Source organism: Ambystoma mexicanum, chromosome 10 (genome assembly GCF_040938575.1).
Source record: "Ambystoma mexicanum isolate Mex_15411 chromosome 10, UKY_AmexF1_1, whole genome shotgun sequence".
NCBI lineage: Eukaryota > Metazoa > Chordata > Amphibia > Caudata > Ambystomatidae > Ambystoma > Ambystoma mexicanum.
Window position 1 is genome coordinate 8,534,766 of NC_090932.1, and position 19,224 is coordinate 8,553,989.

General features: G+C 45.9%; 1 protein-coding gene across 5 annotated transcripts in view; it reads right to left on the reverse strand.

Moving 5' to 3' along the window:
• Positions 1 to 19,224, reverse strand: part of OPA1 (OPA1 mitochondrial dynamin like GTPase) — a 1,475,337-nt gene that overhangs the window by 224,705 nt on the left and 1,231,408 nt on the right. For all 5 annotated transcript variants that reach the window (XM_069617417.1, XM_069617415.1, XM_069617414.1 and 2 more), the window contains one exon: positions 8,079 to 8,189. In XM_069617417.1, coding sequence (XP_069473518.1) covers positions 8,079 to 8,189 — 111 coding nt within the window. The remainder of the gene's footprint in view (positions 1 to 8,078; positions 8,190 to 19,224) is intronic.

Sequence of the window (19,224 nt, forward strand, 5' to 3'; positions counted from 1 at the left end):
GCAATCAACGTGGACTGGGAGCAATAATCCTTAAATAACCTTTCCCATAAAAACTCCCAAGGAAGGATATTGAGATCTTGTGCAAGCCTTTGAAAGTGCTTAATGCGCAGCGTAAGAATGGCTACACACTCTACTAACAAATGTTTTAACGTCTTCGGACTCTCCTTATAAAATCTACATTCCAGAGTGGTAACTTCAACATCTTTCCAAAGAAATTGATTAGCCGCAGTCGGCAAGAAGTTAAAACAAAGCATAAAATAGTCCTGGCATATTTCCAAGCGGGATACCCAACCAGTTATGGGACAGGAGCTCCAAGAACCTGATGACCATTATTTAAGTGTCCATATCTACTGTAAGAGCTCAGCTTGCCCGATGTATTGGACCAGTCCTGCCTCCACATTTGTTTCTTGGTGAAATTAGTACCCCATCTTCAAGCCGCGAGTCTCAGTCTCATACAGTAAGAACAAGGGCTTCTCAATGTCTACATTACTTGGCCTCCATTCTTCATATAGCATGTTTTTCGGGGGGGTTCTTGGACCCATTATATTGCTGGACCCTTTTCCAATGAATTTTGGCATTAAAAGAGACAATACCGAATTTGTGCCTTATACTAACATATGGAACAGAGCAAGGTAACCTCAAAACACATCTGCACAAAGTTCCCTCTTCTAAATCAAAGTCAAAATCGATTAGTAAAAGATAGATTTCTAAGCCATAACTTAGAGAAGGAATCATTTTTAACTCATAACATGTAATCACTGGTTTAAGGGAGAATCTACCAAATCTATTGTGGAAGTGTTGGGATAGCAGCGTTTTAGTTTTGTTATACAGAAACTCTATTAAACTGCTCTTCTTCATCTTGGTATATATTAGAAATCCAAGATATTTTAATTCAGTAAACAGAGAAGAGAAGAGAAGAGAACCCTGAGGAAACCATACGTGAGGCATAGAGGGTAAGATAAAAGGGGAAAGATAAAGTGACTGAGACTAATCTGACAGAAAAGAATGAGACCAGTCGAGGACCGAGCCGGAGATGCACACAGGACAACCTATCTATAAAGATAGTATGATCGATTGTGTCAAATGCGTCAGGCACCGCCTTGGTCCACAATCTGGGCCAGGTCATCCACAGCGGATGCCAACATAGACTCGATTCCACAGCTAGCCCGAAGGCCTGACTGAAAAGCATCAAGAAACAGAATCTTCTAAAAAAATAAATTAAAAAAAAAAGGAAGATGCGCGATCAAGGACTCCAATAATTTCATTCGAAAAGAAGAGAAACATGGTGAAAGCTCGAGAGGAGCAGCGGATCAGGCGAAGTAAAACAGCATGTTTGAGAGCAGGAGGAATTAAACTATTTAAGAAAGAACCATTAACAGTCAAAGACCCAAAAGGTGCAATAGAAGAGGTAATCTCTAAGAATACGAAGCAAAATGGGGTCAGGAGGAGACACAGATTTCAGGCCCTTGGTAGCCAACGATAATGTCGGAATCCTCAAAGACAGGTAATTTGGACCAGGAATAACAAGAGTGGAAGGGGGTCAAGGCATCCTCCATCGGGGCAGACTGGGTACTAGATCCAGAGATCTTTTACCGAATAGGCAACAATCAACTAATGGAAACAAAAAGAGAGAGAATCACATTGCATTTGAGGTGGCAACACCACATTAGAAAAGGGGACAGACGATCGCGACTGAACAAGCTTGGTCAGTTCCCTGGGAGAATTAACCGCAGATTCGACACATCTGGTAGGAGGCCGAGGCCTTACTCAGAGCGAGAGGGCAATAGGAAATGTGCAAGTCGCACTCTGCCTGCCTACCAAGAAGTCGAAGCCCGGCAAACTCAGGGGAGAACCAAGGCTCAGAGGGGCAACCTGGGGGGTACAGGTGCTTTCAAAGAGGCCAAAAGGTCAGGTCAGAGAGAAGCGAGATCAACCACAGTGCAAGACGCAAGTATACCACTGATATTCGTAGAGATGTCAGCACTAGGGACAAAACACCAGCACTGAGAAGGAGGACGAGGAAGAACAGGCAAAGTAGGCAGAGGTCTATTATTAACAATAAAAGGAATGACTACATGGTCAGTCCAGATAACAGATGAACACAGAAAGAAGGCAGCCAAAACAGGTGGGGCACATATAAAGTCCATGGTATGACCATGAGAATGAGTTGGACAACACCTGCTGGGGAAGGTTAAGATCCACCAGGAAGGAGATCGGGCGGCCAGCCTGCAAGCCAGTGGGATCATTGGGGTACAGATAAAGTCCCCAAGAACAATTAAGTTGTCATAGTGCATTTTCAAATCAGTCACAGCATCCAAAAAAACCATAACAAATCACAATCATACCCAGGGGGCCGGGACACTAAGGGCATATGAATTGCGCAGGAAGGTGAAACTGCAACACAGGGAAGAAAAGCCTCTATGTTGATAGCATGAGTAAAAGACACTGGCGCACATGCAAACGAGGAGTGATATCATAGTGAGACCCCTGCCAACATGCGAGGTGTCCTCGTCTAATCTAACAATATTCTAGCCGGGGTAAGGGCATGGACCAGTTGGGGGAATGATCATGAAAGAGTTTGTGGCATGCTAAGGCATTGACATCTAAAGAGCGGGCATTGAATGTAGGAGGGGGTGGGGGTGTCAATCTCAACGTGAGTGGTCCAGCCAGGGGGAAATATTGTTCCCGGCGGAGCGGTCAGCATGGGGTCATCTCTAGAGTATAGAATGACAGAGGGAGGGACGGTGTTTGCCATCAGCCCGTCTGTAGCGCGAATGGGCATGGATGAGAAGGACTTAGGCGCAGATAAGGTGTTTCAGATGCGCGTGCCCGCTAAGTCTGTGAGGACAATGAGGCTAAATGTCACATGGTATCGGAAGGAGCCAATCGGCTCGAATGAGCGAATAGCAGCGAGGAAAGACTTGTGTGGGAGAACGAAAAGAAATCCATTCAGGCAAGGTAGCGGGACCTAGCACTGAAATTGACACTCTGCTTTACCAATCTAAGATTATAATCCTTCCTTAATTCCTCATCTGTAATACAATACGTCAGGGTATGACAACCCACTGAACAACTGTCCTGAAAATCTTGATTAAGTCAATAATCCGTTGCGAAGGAGAGGGAAGATTCCTCCAATAAGTCTATGATAACTGGTCCAATTGGCTCAGATTCTCAATCTTCATTCAACACAGGCAGCTTTTCCGTTTTGCCTTCTGTCGTCCAGACTGATTTGTCATAAAAAATTGGAGCAATGTTTCTATTGCTAATGGTCTCCGAGCAACTCAGTCTGCTCTGAAACCTCCTTTGGGTGGAAATTCAGATCCCAAATGAAATGATCTGTAGAGCTCTTATTAATCCTTTTTGGTTTCGGGTTCTTAGATTTCTTACCCTGTTTTTTTCTTGTTTTTAGTTTGGCCTGATCTGACAATTCGATGACCTTTCTCATGAAAGGAGAAGTTGCCATCAGACGGGGGATAGAATCAACCCCAGCTTGCTTGTACAATTCCTCCAGAAACTCAGTGGAAGGTGGACTATCAACCTCTCCCCCGCCCCCAAGTTTCTTAGGAGGTCGACTAGATTGTCTGTTTTGCAGACTGATGTTCATCTTAACTTGCAGATCAGTTAATTGAGTGGAATGGGATCGTACTGCTTCCTTAATTGGCTTAAATGCTTTAACAGGGTTCAAAATTGAGGGGAGCTGGGAGCTATTTAGCTCCTGCTTTTAGCATAGTAGAGCCTGGTTAGCATGAAACCAATCGCTACCAGGATCTACTTTTGGCTTCTAGGTCCAACTGGTGCCGTCCAAACACGTACATGTGACATTAACTGAGTATTTCAGAATGTTAATAAAGAAGAATTAGAACACATCTAATGCACATTTCTGGTTCATACCGAATGGACAAAGTTAAAGGACCATCTCTGGTAGCTTCTGGTTCCCGTGGCAACTCCTGCCTGTAGGATGATGCCCGACACCCTGGAGCTGGTTTTAGCTCCTGCTCATTGAATCTCAATTCTTAACCATGCTTTAACAAGAGAGTTTAACACACAGTTTAAAGCTGGCAGGGTGCAGGAGTTCATTGTTGCCGAAGGGGGAAGAGTCAATATTTAAAACCGGAGGCAGAGTGGACAAAGATGTACCAGGTTGCTCATCAAATGTGGGAGAATCTTGTGTAATAAACGAATAAGCAATGCAGAAGTGCCATGTAAAGGGCTTCGCCAAGGCAAGTTTACAGTGCCCAGCAATGTTTCATCCGAACAGTTCAGTGGAAGAGACTCCACCCTCCATTCCACTTGTTCGTCTTTCTGTGAAAGCCTCCACATGGGCCTGTAGCGAAGTAAGCACAGGAGAATCGTCCCAGAATTCTCACGAATGAACCCTCTACCCTTCTGGGAAAAATTCTCCCATCTTTCTCTTAATGGAAGTTGCGAATATGGTATAATCTAGAGGGGAAGGCAGGTGGGGTTTTGAGATGCTACAACCACAAAGAGAATTCACTGGGGTTACCACCAAACAATTTCCCTCCCCTGGTCCCCTCTCAATTTAGATTCCACCAGCCTAGAGCCGGCAGCACACTGCACACTTCATACACACTGATAAATGCTTTGCTTGCAGTGAGTCTGACGACACTCGTCAGTTCAATAATCCAAGGCAGTAAAAAGATAATCAATTGCCTCTTATGCCTACTGCACACTTGTCCTTGCCACACAAATTTACTACCTGCGACACTCCTTTCTTATACACTTTAACATCATAGACAGCATATGATGTAGGCCGCAGCAGCAATAAACAAACGTCTGGCATTCAGACTACCACATACAGGATGCTGGGCACAGGGTAACCTCTGCCAGAGGGGGAAGTTCTGATGACACCGATGTTCAGGCCTCAATACCGCCTGCGAGAATCAGTGGAAATCATGAGCCGGTGCGCAAAACCAAGAAAACACATGTGTCTGTGGTTGTAGCAGTGGCCGCGGCCCTGCCTCCCTTATTCTCAAGCAGCCCTAAACGCCAGAGGAGCCTGACGCTAAGAGGTTACGGAAAGCAGCAACCTGTGGTTAACCCTAGTCAGCTTCCCATCCTGTTCGAGGAAAGGACCTCAATGCGTGATCCAAACGTGGTTAAGAGTCAAACCGCACCAGTAACTGCATCTCAAATAATGTTAAATATCAAGACTGGACTGAAGAAGCTAAAAGATGCTATTATCCAGAAGAAAGAGAAACTGTCTCTAAATTAACAATTCACTGTGCTAAGTGGATTAAAAGATGAGCACTTATCGAGTAGAGAGATAGAAGAGGGACAAGCGGAAAGAGGAACGTCTGTCAAAGCAGGGGAGGTTCTGCGAGAACAGGAACCTGGGAGGAGGCAGAGCTTCAGGGGGACACAGAACCCACAAAATCCGAAGTTGCTGGGAAGCAGCACCCGGAATGCTGGGAGACCAGCGTGACCGAGAGCATGAGAGGAGCCGAGTCAAGTGGGGCTTGAGAGTTGGTGGTGGAGCAACCAGGAGCGAGTTTCAGTGAGCAGCCTGCCCTAGTAACATGGCCAATACCACCATACGGCATCCGCAGCAAACGGCACAGCTCTCCTTTGAAAAAACTGAAGCTGAGAGAAGAGCGAAGACCACCTAACAAGGACACAGTGGAGAACGGCTTGACAGTGCGGTGGAGCAATTGAACTGAGGCAAGACCTGTGAGAACCCCAAAGACGTTCCCTGATAATAAGGTAGGTAAAAGGGGAAATGGGAGGCATGGTAAGCCAACCGACGATCATTAAATGAACCAGAAAACCCGTCTTAGTACAAATGAGAAAAACATGAAAGTAAACTTGATAAATCTGAAATGTGATAATGTGAGCAAGAAAATAACGTTCCCTAGAAGGGGTTATCCCAATGAAAGCGGGAAGAGCTTCAAACCAACATTAACCAATCTGAATACTTGCAATGAAAGAAAGTGAATAAAATAGATAACCGAAAGAGTGAAAAATAAATAATAAAATGGGTATATCCGAACCCTGTGAAGAGGGGAAATCAAATCCTTTGTCAAAAACAGAAGAGCGGGAGATAAGAAAGAGCATGAGGAACTGGAGGCCAAGGTGGCCTTTATGATAAATCAGAGTCAAGGAGAGATACCCCTAAGGTGGAAAGCAAATATACCAGCCTGAGGAAAGAGTCGCCAAAGACTATTGTATAATCGTATACTAAAAAGTTCTTTGCAAATAAGAAGACCAGAATGGAAAGCACCCCGCAGGAGAATGGAGTCATTCTCCTGTCCTTATTTATTTGTTTCTATAAGTGATGGGGTTAGATAGTTGATTTTTTGGGACGATTGACTTATTCTTTTTGGACATTCAAAGCCGATTGACAGGTGCCTTTGTTCTTTATATAGTTAGGGAATACCCCATAGCCATAGGGATAGGTAGGCCTTCATATTATTTAATAAACCTTCCTTGAAAAGGTCCTCAAAGATTGTGCGTCCTTATGACCAACGCCCACCCCCTAATACCCTCTGCACCCAATACCCGTCAACTCGCACAGCCCATCTCTGGGGCAGGGCTGGCTTTGGCTTTCACTCCATTAGGTCTCCTATCCAGGTCGGAAGGGGCCCCTGCTCGCCTTTGGCAGGGCCCAGTCCCGGACTGCGTCACAGCAAGCAGTGTTCTCGGCTTTCCCCGGCTGGCTTCTTCAGCTTCGGAAGAGTGAAAGCAGGTCTTTTGTTGATGCAGCATTGGCTGCTCCTAGCCTGGGCAACTGCCAGTCTGGAGAAAGGTATAAGGCCGAGAGTGACCTCCACGGATTGAAGGAGCATAGGGGGCTCAGTAGTCCAATATAATACGCGGTGGACTGGGAAGCTCTATAATTGTCCATGGTGTCAATAAGCCCTCGTATTGTGAAATGGCAACGTCTAATGGCATGCCCAGAGGTTTAGCCTGGCATCCTGGGGAAAAAAAGCAAAGATTTGCCGTATGACTAATACCTCTGATCGAATAGATCTAGCCACGCAGCCTGTAGGTTCCAGTTCTATTCTCAGGATCATCTTCTCCTTCACCAATCCCCATCCCCCGACCAGGAAGGGGGCTCCAGGAGGGAGACCTTGATAGGGGGGCTATTGATTGTTTTTTCTCTGGGGTCTTTTTCCTAGGAGCCACACATTCCCCCCGCTGCCTTATGGTGTAAAGACTGGCACAATCCTAACTAGTGTGGCCTGGCTCAAGCGCCACATGGAAGGTGCAAATGCAAGACAGGTGTAGGTCAGACACAGACCGCCACAGTCCTTACACGGCTTGAAGGCCAACTTGGGGATGGGGAAGACATGATGCAGGTCAAAACAAAAACAGTGGCTGCTACCACAGAAAAAGCAAACTGAAGTCAGAGGGCTCCAGCAGCTCTGCACATGTACCAAGCACATCACTTGCAGTGCAAGAGGAGTCACTGGCTCTGGTGGAGCAAAGCCATGTGATGCTAGCTAGTGTGCCAGTCCCCCACCACGGTTACGTTACAGAGCAGGGTTGTCTGTGGTGGGAAGTAATGCAGCGAGTCCCACAAAGCTTTGGTGCTCTCTGAGCTGGAGGCAGCAACTCTAAAGCCCACGCCTCAAAGCTCAGCGGCAGACACTTGTTCCCATTTTCTAATTTGCAGTGGATAATGTCTCCACTCTGTACAAATGGCCTCATCGGGTCACTTCTCCTTCCATACTAATAAGCTATGAAATGCATGCGATGCATTCAGGAAATGCACAAAGGGAACTTAGTTATGTGAAAGAAGATTGTAAATGTGAGCTGTCCAAGTATGGTGGGCACAGCTGCACTCGGCATTTTAGAGGGATACAGACAGGGAATTTCCTATATTCACATATCACCAGACTGTGTTCAGTTATTTTATCTATGTTCTATAAATTGCATAATGCACCAGTGAGAGGGGATTCTGTGTAAAGCCTCTCCACTGCCCAAATCCAGAACCATGTCCTGGTGATATGCCACTAAAACGTCAGCAAAGTACAGACCGAGACATGCACCCACACCACAGCTTCGTCACCTTGCAGCAGCGGAGCTTTGCATGAATGCAGAAACAATGCTTTACTCACTAAGGTCTTCCGCCAGCTGGACACGCTTCCCAGTCAGTAAATTGACCTTCTTGTCATAGTCTTCAGCAAAATCCTCCAGTACCTCCTTCACATTCTTCTCCAAACGGCGGACTGCAAAAAACAAGGGATTTTATTTTCCTTTCTTTGTTAAGGCCACAGCATACAGAATACAGATGGAGAAACTACTTACCGGTAATGTTCTTTCTATGGATTCTTCTCCCGCAGATTCCTCATCTGATAGATATCCCCTCCAGCGTCAGCTGCTTAGAAAACGTTTGACAGGGGGTGTAGTGTGGCTCAGCATCGTCTATCGAGTCAGTCATGTCTTGACCGTGCCACTCCTCTACTCCAGACGTGACCTTCTAGTACATATATCATGTCATTACACCCCAAACGTCATTTGCCCAACTTTTTCCCCTGTGTTCAGCAGTCGCAGAGAAGAATCCAATGGGATTTGGCCAGCACAATGCCAAAAATCAGATTTTTTGTGTGTGAGGAACAGACAGTAATACCGTTCCATAAGAAAAGTAAGTTGAGAGTGGAGACAGGAACACTTTTAGAGAGGGGCAGGTTGGGAGGGCGATGAGAACCCTCCGAGAGCAGAATCCAAAGAAAGAACATTACCAGTAAGTAATTTCTCCTCCAATGGAACGCCTTTCTCCCGCAGATTGCCAATCCGATAAGACTCCCAAAGCAGTACAGTATTTGGAGGCTCAATGAAAGTCTTAATCAGAAGGCTTTGAAATACATCTCTTGTGAATGTGTGAAGCAACGACCAAGTCGCTGCCTAGCGATCTCCTTCACTGGCTCTCCCCTTTGCAGAGCAGAAGAAATCGCCATATCCCTAGTGGAATGCGCCCTGATACCTGAAGGTAGTTCCTTGCCCACCATTTCATCAAATACAACAATGCAGAGGACTATCCAACAGAAAATTGTTAGTTTACACACAGCAAGACCCTTCCTGGACTGCAAGAAGGCAATGAAAAGTTTATCAATTTGCCTGGAATCAGCCATCCTGGCCCCATGAAAGCTCAGCGCTTTTTTCGGGTCCAGCTTGTGCAGCCTGTCCTCTTCCTTGGAAGGGGGAGGTGGTGGATAGAATACAGGCAATTCACTGCCCGAGAGATGTGAAATTCTGATACCACCTAAAGCCAGAATTTTGGGCACTTTCAGTAACACCTTTTCCCCGAAGAAACACAAAAATGGCAAATTTGCAAGAAAGAGTCTGCAGCTCGCCTACACTTCTTGTAGACGTAATGGCCACCAAGAAGGCCGTCTTAAGGGTAAGCATTCCCAAAACTGAGCCCTCCTCAAGGAGGTAAGAACCAAATTCAGGTCCCAAGCCGGAACCACTAATGGCGTTGGCAGAAACTTATTAGCAATGCCTTTCAGAAATGGGGCCATTACCGAGATTGAAAAGAAAGAACTTTGATCCGGCGACCTCTTAAACAAGGACAAAGCTACCAAATAGCCTTTCCCCGTGCCTATCTGAAGGCCGAAGAGAAAGAAGGAATTCCATCACTATGGTAGTGGGATGCGGTCCACCTCAAGATCCCTACATCATGTCTCAAATCATCTCCACCTGCGCACTTAAAAGGGACCTAGTGGAAGGTCTGTGTGCAGATGGCGAAATTACTTACCGTAATGTTCTTTCTATGGATTCTTCTCCCGCAAATTCCTAATCTGATAGATATTTCATCCAGCTCTGCTGCTTCGAAACATTTTCGACTGGGGGCGTAGTGGATCTCCACCCAGCCACCTACCGTTGATCCGTCTTGCTCGGCATCTGGCCGTCTGCCTCCGGACGAGACGTCATACGTCGTATAAATACCACGTCACTATGCCCCACACCTCAGTTTGCCCCTTTTTTCTCAGAGCACATCACGCTGCATCGGAAAACAGAGCGAACAGACCAATGAGCTCTTAATGAATAACCATAAAACTCTGCAGGAGGTTACAATTTCCAACATATACTAACCAGTATCGTCAGAAAAAAACCTTCCTATTTCTTTTCCTTTTTAAAAGCATGTGGCAGAGGACAGCAAACTGTCACTGAGGACCATTACCAAGTCAACGTGAAAGAAGATGCGCACAAACCACCGAACCACCACTGACTTTCTGAGCAGGGATAGATCGGAGGGGAGATGAGGAATCTGCAGGAGAAGAATCAATAGAAGGAACATTACGTTAAGTAATTTCTCCTTCAATGGATTGCCTTTCACCCGCAGATTCCTCATCTGATAGACTCCCAAGGCAGTAGAAGGAGGCAGGCAGAAAGTTACACTAAGGCATTTTGCAGCACTGCCCTGCCAAAACGCGCATCAGCTGTATGAGTCACATCCAGACTCTAGTATGGAGGGATGACCATGTTGCAGCACAACAAATCTCCTGAACAGGGACTCCCCTATGCAATGCTGTTGAAGCTGAAACTCCCCTAGTGGATTGGGCCCCGATGTCTGCCAGTTATTCCTTTCTGGCGGACTGGTAGCATCCCGCTACACAGAAAATGAGCCAGCGGGATAATATTTGCTTAGTTATGAGCAGGCCCTTAAGGGCTAAGGAAAAATACACAGAGAGCAAGTCAGCTCTTCTGAATTCAGCCGTTCTCGCAATATAATTTAACGCCCTTTTGAGGTCTTGGCGATATAAATCGCTCCGGTTACCAGACATTTGGTCGAAAAAAATTGGTCAACCAGACAAATGGTCGAACCAATTTGGTCGAAAACCAAATGGTCGAATATTTTTTATTTTTTTATTTTCACCCCTTTTTAAAAATTTTTTTGGGGGGGGCCCCCTAACCCCCTTTTTTTCTCTAAAAACCCCTTTTTTAAAGAAACGAAAACCCGAAAAATAAATATATAAATAAAAAAATTCGACCATTTGGTTTTCGACCAAATTGCGTCGACCAAATGTCATTCGACCAGTTTTCAGTCGAGCAAATGACTGGACACCATCGCTCCTCCCACTTAAAAGGGTGCAGTGGAGGATAGAAGACCGGTAGGTCTATGGATTCGGAAAAGTGGAACTCAGACAACTTTGGGAGAGGAAGCAGCATAAGGCCTGCAGATCACTCACCCCCCTTGCGGATGTAATAGCCACCAAAAAGGCTGTTTTCAAAGAAAGAAGTCCAAAGGGACAAGTATGCACAGGCTCAAGAGGAGCCGCCATCAGAAATGTTAGTACCAGATTAAGGTCCCAATTCGGGACAACAAAAGGGAGTTGGCGGAAACTTATTTACAAGGCCTTTCAGGAATTGTGCCATTAACGGGATCGTAAAAAATTTGCCTTGATCCCGGGATCTCTTAAACACAGACAAGGCTACCAAACATCCTTTGACTGTGGTGACCTGAAGGTCTACCGAGACCAGTGACAGAAGGAACTACATCACTGTAGTGGTGGGGCAAGAAATCTCGCGTTCCCTGCACCACGCCTCAAATCTTCCCCACCTGCACGCATACAAAGATCTTGTAGACGGTCTGCGTGCAGCCAGCAACACCTCAAGCCCTTCCTCTGAGAGGTCCCAGTCATCATACCTCACCCTCTCAAGAGCCACGCATGTAGGTTTAGGGAATCCGGGATTGGGTGGAGTATCCGACCTTCCAACTGGGTGACGAGATCTGACCACTGATGCAACCAGTGATGTGGACAGATCCAAGAGGTCGGAGTTCCACGTTCTCCTTGCCCAGTCCGGGGCGATTAAGATCATGGTCACTCGAAACCTCTTCAACCACTGGAGAACCCATGGAATGACAGGAACCGGAGGGAAAGGGAATGGAGAGGGAAGGTCCAATCCACCAGAAACGCGTCCCCCCCCCAGTGCACCGTTAGCCAGGAATTCCCTTGAGCAAAACTGTCTGCACTTTCTGTTGGATTTTGTTGCAAACAGATCCACTGCCGGGGTACCCCAGAGAGAGAAGACCTCCTCTTGGACTTCTTGGCACACTTCCCACTTGTGTGAGACTGTGCTCTGCCTGCTCAGAGCATCTGACAAGCTGTTCTCTGTGACTGCCAGATGAACTGCTGAGACCGAGATCTTGTTCTCCAGTAACCAGAACCAAAGCATCATCGCCTCCTTGCAGAGGGAGCGGGGGTGCACAAAACTTTAATTTTTGAGATAGTGCATCACCAATGTGTTGTCCGTCAAAATGAGGGCATTCTTCCCCTGCAGCGACGGGGCGAATACCTTCAGGGCAAGCCTGATGGCTTGCAACTCTAGCCTGCTGATGCGCCACCTGGCTACCGTTGCTGACCAAAGAGCGCTCACATGCAAATCCTCGCAGTGCGTGCCCCAACCCTTCAGAGATGCATCCGTGACCACTCGGGTCTGAGGCCAAGGAGACCAGAATGGTTCCCCCCCCCCCCAAGAGACTGTTGCGGTCCGCCCACCAGGACAGGTCATTGACCACTCAAGCGGACACCCTGAGGTAATCAGAGTGTACTGAGGTACTGTCACCACTGACCCCTCAGGGATCTCATGCGCAACCTCGCCTCTGGCACTACAAAATGCAGGCAGCCATGAGACCTAAGAGGCGGGGGGAAGGAAAGCCTCTGGTAGAGTGGCATGGTTCTTTAACAAGTCAACCATTTGTGTCAAGCCGACGAGACTCTGTTCGGGAGGGAAGGCTTTCCCAACCCAGGTGTCGACGACTGCTCCGATGAACTGGAGTCTCTGGACTGGCGTCATTTGGGACTTCTTTAAATTCAGGGAGAAGCCAAGCCTGTGTAGCAGCAAGCAGGTGTTCTCTAAATGGGACAAAACCTGCACCGCAGACTTCCCTCAGATCAGCCAGTCGTCCAGATATGGAACAACGCGGACCCTGGATCTCCTGAGTTGAGCTGCAACTACCGCCATGAGCTTGGTGAAGATCCTTGCGGTGGAGGTTAGACCAAACGGGAGCACCTTGAACTGATTGTGCATATTCCTTATGAAGGATATGATAGGTTATTTATAATGCGCTTAATACCCAGGGGTTTCCAAGCGCGGACCCAGGGATCGAATAAGTGCTGGTCTGCGTCGTCTTGCTTCCAAGGCGAGCACGTTGCCCCTGAGCTATCCTCTCGAACCTCCTATGGTGAACCTTGGTAACTTCCTGTGCTTTCGATGGATCGGCGCATGGATATAAGCGTCCTGTAGGTCTATTGACACCAGCCAGTCCTGTAGTTCGAGAGCGTGGAGAATCTCTCTCAACGTCACCATCATGAATTTGTCTTTACTTGGGAACTTGTTCAAGGCTCTGAGCTCCAGAACGGGGCAGAGACCTCCTCTCTACTTGGGTACCAGGAATTACCGGGAATACCAACCCGATTGGCTCTGCTCGGGTGGTACCTCTTCCACAGCACCCTTCAACAACAGGGCTCTCAGTTCTTCCTGGAGCTCCTGTCGTGGTTGGATTGGGGGTGGCAACGGTCTGTCTGGAGGCTTTCTTAAAAATGACAGACAACCCCACTGAATGAGCTAAAGAGCCCAGGCATCGGAAGTAATTCCCTGCCACTGGAGCAAATGCTCAGTCAACCGTCCTCCAACCGGCGCGTTGAGAAGGGAAATCAAAGCGGCTTCGGAGGTTGGGTCGCCCCTGCCACTGCTTGTTGGCCTTTAGAAGTCCATCTGCCCCTTCCAGAGACCAAGAACCGCTTCTGCCCTTTCCTGGCCTGTGGAAACTGCACGCTCCTTCCACAAGGAGCATACCGCCTGTAGCCCCGTGCCCTAGAGGCAAAGCTGAATGCAGGTTTGGCCGGCTGCTCAGCTAAGTTTAAAGATTTAGCAGCTATTTTGGATTCTTAAAATTTCTCTAAAGAATCGACGGCTTGCTGGCCGAACAGAAGATCGCCCTTAAAGGGCATGTCCAGGAACTTAACTTGGACATTAGGCAAAAAACAGGGGGTTTTAAGTAGGCCTGTCTTCATAGCGTTATTGCCGACACCATAGATCAGCCCACATAATCATTGAAGCCCAGGCCCATTTGCAGCGACTGCATGGCCACTTCATTCCCATTCTCCACTGGCTACACGAAGACCCGCATGCATCTCTCCTTCAGGAACGTACTGTGCAGAATTTTCAATTGCTGTCTAGAGAGCAAAAGAGTACTCGGCAAAACTGCTTGTTTCATTTGTAGCCGTAAGTGCCATACTACCTCAAGTGAATGCTTGTTTGGCTAATGCATCAACTTTTTCGCTTCCCTGTCAGGAGGCAGAGTGGAAATGGAAGATGCAGGTCTAGATGACACTGTGGCAGCCTGCATAACAAGCCCCTCGGGGAAGGATGAGAGGAGAGGAATGAAGGGTCTCCTCTAGCCGGCCAATATTTCCCCGAAATGGTGAAGCTGACAGGCGGAATAGAGCATGGGTAGTGCCACAGAGTTGTTAGAGGATGAGCAATGGCAGGGTTTGAAGGCATATTGCAATCTGTAGTGGGACCTTCATCCAAAATATCGGTGAGGTTGTAACCTTGTATTGGCATCACTCAGGATTGCAATCCTAGGGTATCAATGACCCTTTCTACCGAAGCCGTTAATCTTGATTGTTGAAATTCCAGGACTGGAGAGGTGTCCAGACTGCTGGTGTCATGGAGGCCTTGAGCTAGCTGTAAAAGCTGATTGCAGTCTTCAAAATAATTGACACCTCCTGTACCCAAGTAAATGGGTACGACATCCCCCTGGTCACCGGCATCATTAGCGTCGAAGATACCTGCCATGGTGTTGAATAATTCTGACCAGGGTTGTGGTGTAAAGGTTTGTCGAAGGTTTGTCTTTTGGCATCGATATGGTGGATGTTGGTGTCGAGACGCTGTAGCGTCGACATTCTTGGATGCACAGGGTTGATCAGGCTTTCATTGGACCTCTTTCGGTGTAGAGAGGTTTATTGGCATTGACATTGTCAGTACCAGGGCACGAGAGAGGTCAGAACTGCAGAGCACAACCGCAGCATGCTTCTTGAATATGTCAAGAATCGAGGACTTAAAATCATCCCACTCATGGTGGGTAATTGGCCCTGGCGACGGCTTACCCTTTTCCGTCGACGAATCGGAGTCCCGACAGTGGCTGTGACGCCTTTTCTTCTTTCGGGACGAGGAAGAGTGGCTCCTCAAGTGGGACCGTTTCTCCTTCCTTCTTTTTTGGGTATGTGCCTATCGGTTTCGGCCTCCGAAGACTGAACCGTTGACTGCGCCGGGACTTAGAGGGCGGCTGATCAAAAGCGAGTTTAACTGCTCGATCACGAAAGGATTTGGGCTGCATTTCGGCACACACAAGGGACACCCGTCTGTCCCGAGACCCGTGCTGAGGCACCAGAGACAATCGGAACACCACTTGAAGCCCGATACTTGATTGTCTGACATCTTGCGTCGAGGAATTAACAAAAGTTATGACGAAAGAGTCAAAGACTCGCCTTTGTTCCCAAGCAGTGTGTTAGCGCGCGGAAAAAAGGTACTGAGGTGTGGGGCGTAGTGACCTGGTATTTATACAATGTCCGACGTCGCACCCTGAACCGACAACCAGATGCAGAGCAAGACGGATCGACAGTCGACGGCTAGGTAGAGGTCCACTACGCCCCGCCAAAAATTTGCCAAAGCAGCAGAGCTGGATGGAATATCTATCATATGAGGAATCTGCGGGAGAAAGGCAATCCATTGAAAGTAACACCTAAAGTACCTCTTCAGAGTAGTCCCTGTTATATCTCATCCTTTCAAGAGCCACGCATGCTGACTGAGAGACTACAGGTTTGGGTGGAGCACCCGCCCTGCTGACTGGGATAGGCGGTCCGGTCTCCGAGGAAGCCGGAGAGATGGGCAGAAAGCCATTTCCAGAAAATCTGAGTACCATGTTCTCCTCGCCCAGTCTGTGGCGATCAAGATCATGGTGGCCCAGAACCTCCTCAATCTCCTGAGAACCCACAGCATGATAGTTATCGGCAGAAACACATACTGGATATCGAATACCCACTCCACCAGGAACGAGTTCCCAGTGCCCCCTCTGCCCCCTCGCAGAGAATTTCTTTAGCAGAACTGCCTGCACTTCGTATTGGCCCTCGTGGCAAACCGACCCCCCCCCCCCCCCCCCACAGGGCAAAGATTTTTGGAAGAACCTCCAGCAACACTAAGCCAAACCATAGTTGCATTACCTTCCTTCACAGAGGAAGAGACCGCACCCTCCCCTTGCTTGAGGTAATGCATGGTGTGAAGGCATCATGAAGCAAGACACATACAACAGACTTAAAGTTCTAAATAAAATACTTTATTAAATCAAATGTCAGGATGGTAGAAGTCCTAACTTGCCCTATGCTCAGGTGGGACTTCCCTACCTGAGTGAAACTAAGGAAAGTCTGAGTCAAAGAGTTCAACTTTAAGGTCTGCCTGTATCCAAAACATGTACTTGCCTTCACAACTAAAAGGTAACGGTTATAGGTCAAAGGGTCGACTACAAAGGATCGAATGGTCAAAGGATCGACGCAAAAGGACCGAAAACAAAAGGATCGAAAACTCCTGTTTTTGTGGTAAAAACCACTTTTTTTCCCTAAACGAAAACCCAAATACAATATGTAATTTAAAAAAAAATTCGATCCTTTTGTTTTCGGCCCTATTGCGTCGATCCTTTGGCCATTCGATCCTTTGTAGTCGACCCTTTGACCGGACACCAAAGGTAACCAATATGTAGGGATGTCAAAACTAAAAGAAATAGTGTTCAACTAAAAGTTCTGAGCTTCTTCCAGCTTGCAGCTTTCTCTCAGCCCCCCCCCCCCCCCCCCAAGTATAAGAAGGTTCATTGAAAACTCTCAAGATTACTTTTCCAGTTCAAGGTGAAACAGTTCAAAACCATTCCTGGGGGTTCTCTTCCCCAAGTTCCAAGCACCACAGATCAAATAGTTCAAAGAAAACCAAAAGGTCTTGAGACTTCGTTCTCAAGATCACACATGTAGATCCTTGTGTCTCAAGGCTCCCTTCCCCAACACTAACTTCATCACACAATATCTTTGGGTTTTCAACTTTCAGGGCTCACTGGTCTAGGTGCAGTTTTCGGACCAAACGGTCCACCCATTAAAGGTCATTCAACCAGGATCCCTGACTCTCTGCTTTGATGTGTAGATTTGCAACCTTCTGGCTTTTCCCTATCAGCCTCTTGGCTTTGCTATCACACATTTCCAGTCTTTGGCCTTGTCACATGCATTCATTCATAAAAGTTCAGCTTAAGGGTGTTTTACTCACACCCACCTTCTTGGGACTCTGTCACCCTCTGCCCTTTTCTGTAATTCATTTTGACCTGGACATTTGGGTTATTCACTTTATTTGCCTGGCCCATAAGGTTTTATTCCAGTCACCCCTTAGAATGCTTAAATGTAGGGTTTCCTTCCATTCAGTATTTGATAAGCATTCATTCCGCTTAAATGTGTAAAATTCCATTCAGTGCAGTATTCATAATGCATTGGTTTTGTTCGGTATCCAGTCATAATTTCGAATACAATATATTCGAATACAAAAATGTCGAAAATATTTAGTCGAAAAACAAAAATGTCGAATTACAAAAATATCGAATTTTTTTCGATTTTTTTTCGATTTTTCGAATGAAGTTAATACAAGGTAAGTGTTTAAATGTGTTTTATTATTATTTATTTTTATTTCTAAACATCTTTTACTTAGTTTTCTTTAATAGTAATAGCATTAAAAATATTGAATAAAAATAGCAATTAAATAGCATGTACTATGTAATATTTTAAATAAAATAGTAGTTAAATAAATATATATTTAATGTAAACTGCAATTTTAAATAAATAATTAACAATTGCAAACTGTAACGTTAAACATTTAGTATATTTTTTCGTCAATAGATGGCGCTATTGTTTTACAAATGAGAGATTGTCCATTTGTTTACATATGGTAATAGCATGCTACGTGAGGTTGCGTTGCGCTACGTATACGTAGGCGCCATTTTTAAAGTTCATTCTCGCCGCGGTTTCATCGTGTTCGGGTCTCCCTGCGTTCCTGTGGATTTTTTTTTACCCCTTCAAATGGATGCAATGTGGTTTTTTTTTTCTGGATTCGATGGATGTTCAGCTTGGATCGAGGATTTTTTCGCAAGGACTTTCTTGGGACGTTTATATTTTACTCTCTGGATTCGATGGATGTTTCGGTCGGATCGTGGATTTTTTCGCAAGGATTTTCTTGGGACGTTTATATTTTTTTTCCTGGATTCGTTGGATGTTTTCGCTGGATCGTGGATTTTTTAGCAAGGACTTTCTTGGGACGTTTATATTTTACTTTTCTGGATTTCACTCTTTCGGATCGCAATCGTGGATTTATCGTTGGATGGTGTTTTTCATTGTGTAACTTTTTGCATTTTGGGTTCCTTGGATGTTGCTTCGTGGTGATTTTTACGGGTTTTCCCTGGAATTCTCATGGGGCAGTGGATATTTCGCAAAAAACGTGAGTATTTTTAACATTTTAAATTGTAAGCTATTGAATCAAGGTAATTCTCTTCGTCATTTTCATTAAAATTTCGCACTATTTGCTCTAGGCGTTGTTCATAGTCTCTGTATTTTTTCTTTTTTAACTCAGTGTTTGCTAGTGAAATTGCTTGACAGATTCGAAATTCCTGATGTGATTGTTCATGATTTAATTCCTTCAAAAAATGCCACAAATTGGGATTACTTGTGTTGAACGTTTTGTTAATACGGCTGTGCCATCCCTCAAGTGCATTGTTCGTCCTAGGTCGTCCTTCCAAGGTTGCCTCGTAACAATTCCACAAGTTTATAGTGTATTTTGGTCTTCTTCTGCTTCCATTTCTTGTTAGTTGTCCAATCCATGTATTTTCCATGTAATCTAACAGGTCTGCATTTTCTTCTTCATGATTTTTAAAATAGTCAGTGTCAATCAAATGTTCATAGAAATTTATAACCTGATTTTCTTTCACAAATGCCAATCCGAATATTTTTTTTACGTGATGTTGAAATATGCTGTCCTCTGTGTATTTGCTACTTAGTCCAATTTTTTGTAGTTTTTTCCATATCGACTGAGTAAAATGAAAGAAGCAGCCTTGTATGTTAGAATCAGGGTAAATTGAAGAAAATGCCTTAATCTGCGCTAATTCAAAATCCATGATTATGTTTTTTGGTTTAGAATTGGGTACAGTGTTCTTGATTTTGTTTAACATGATTCTGT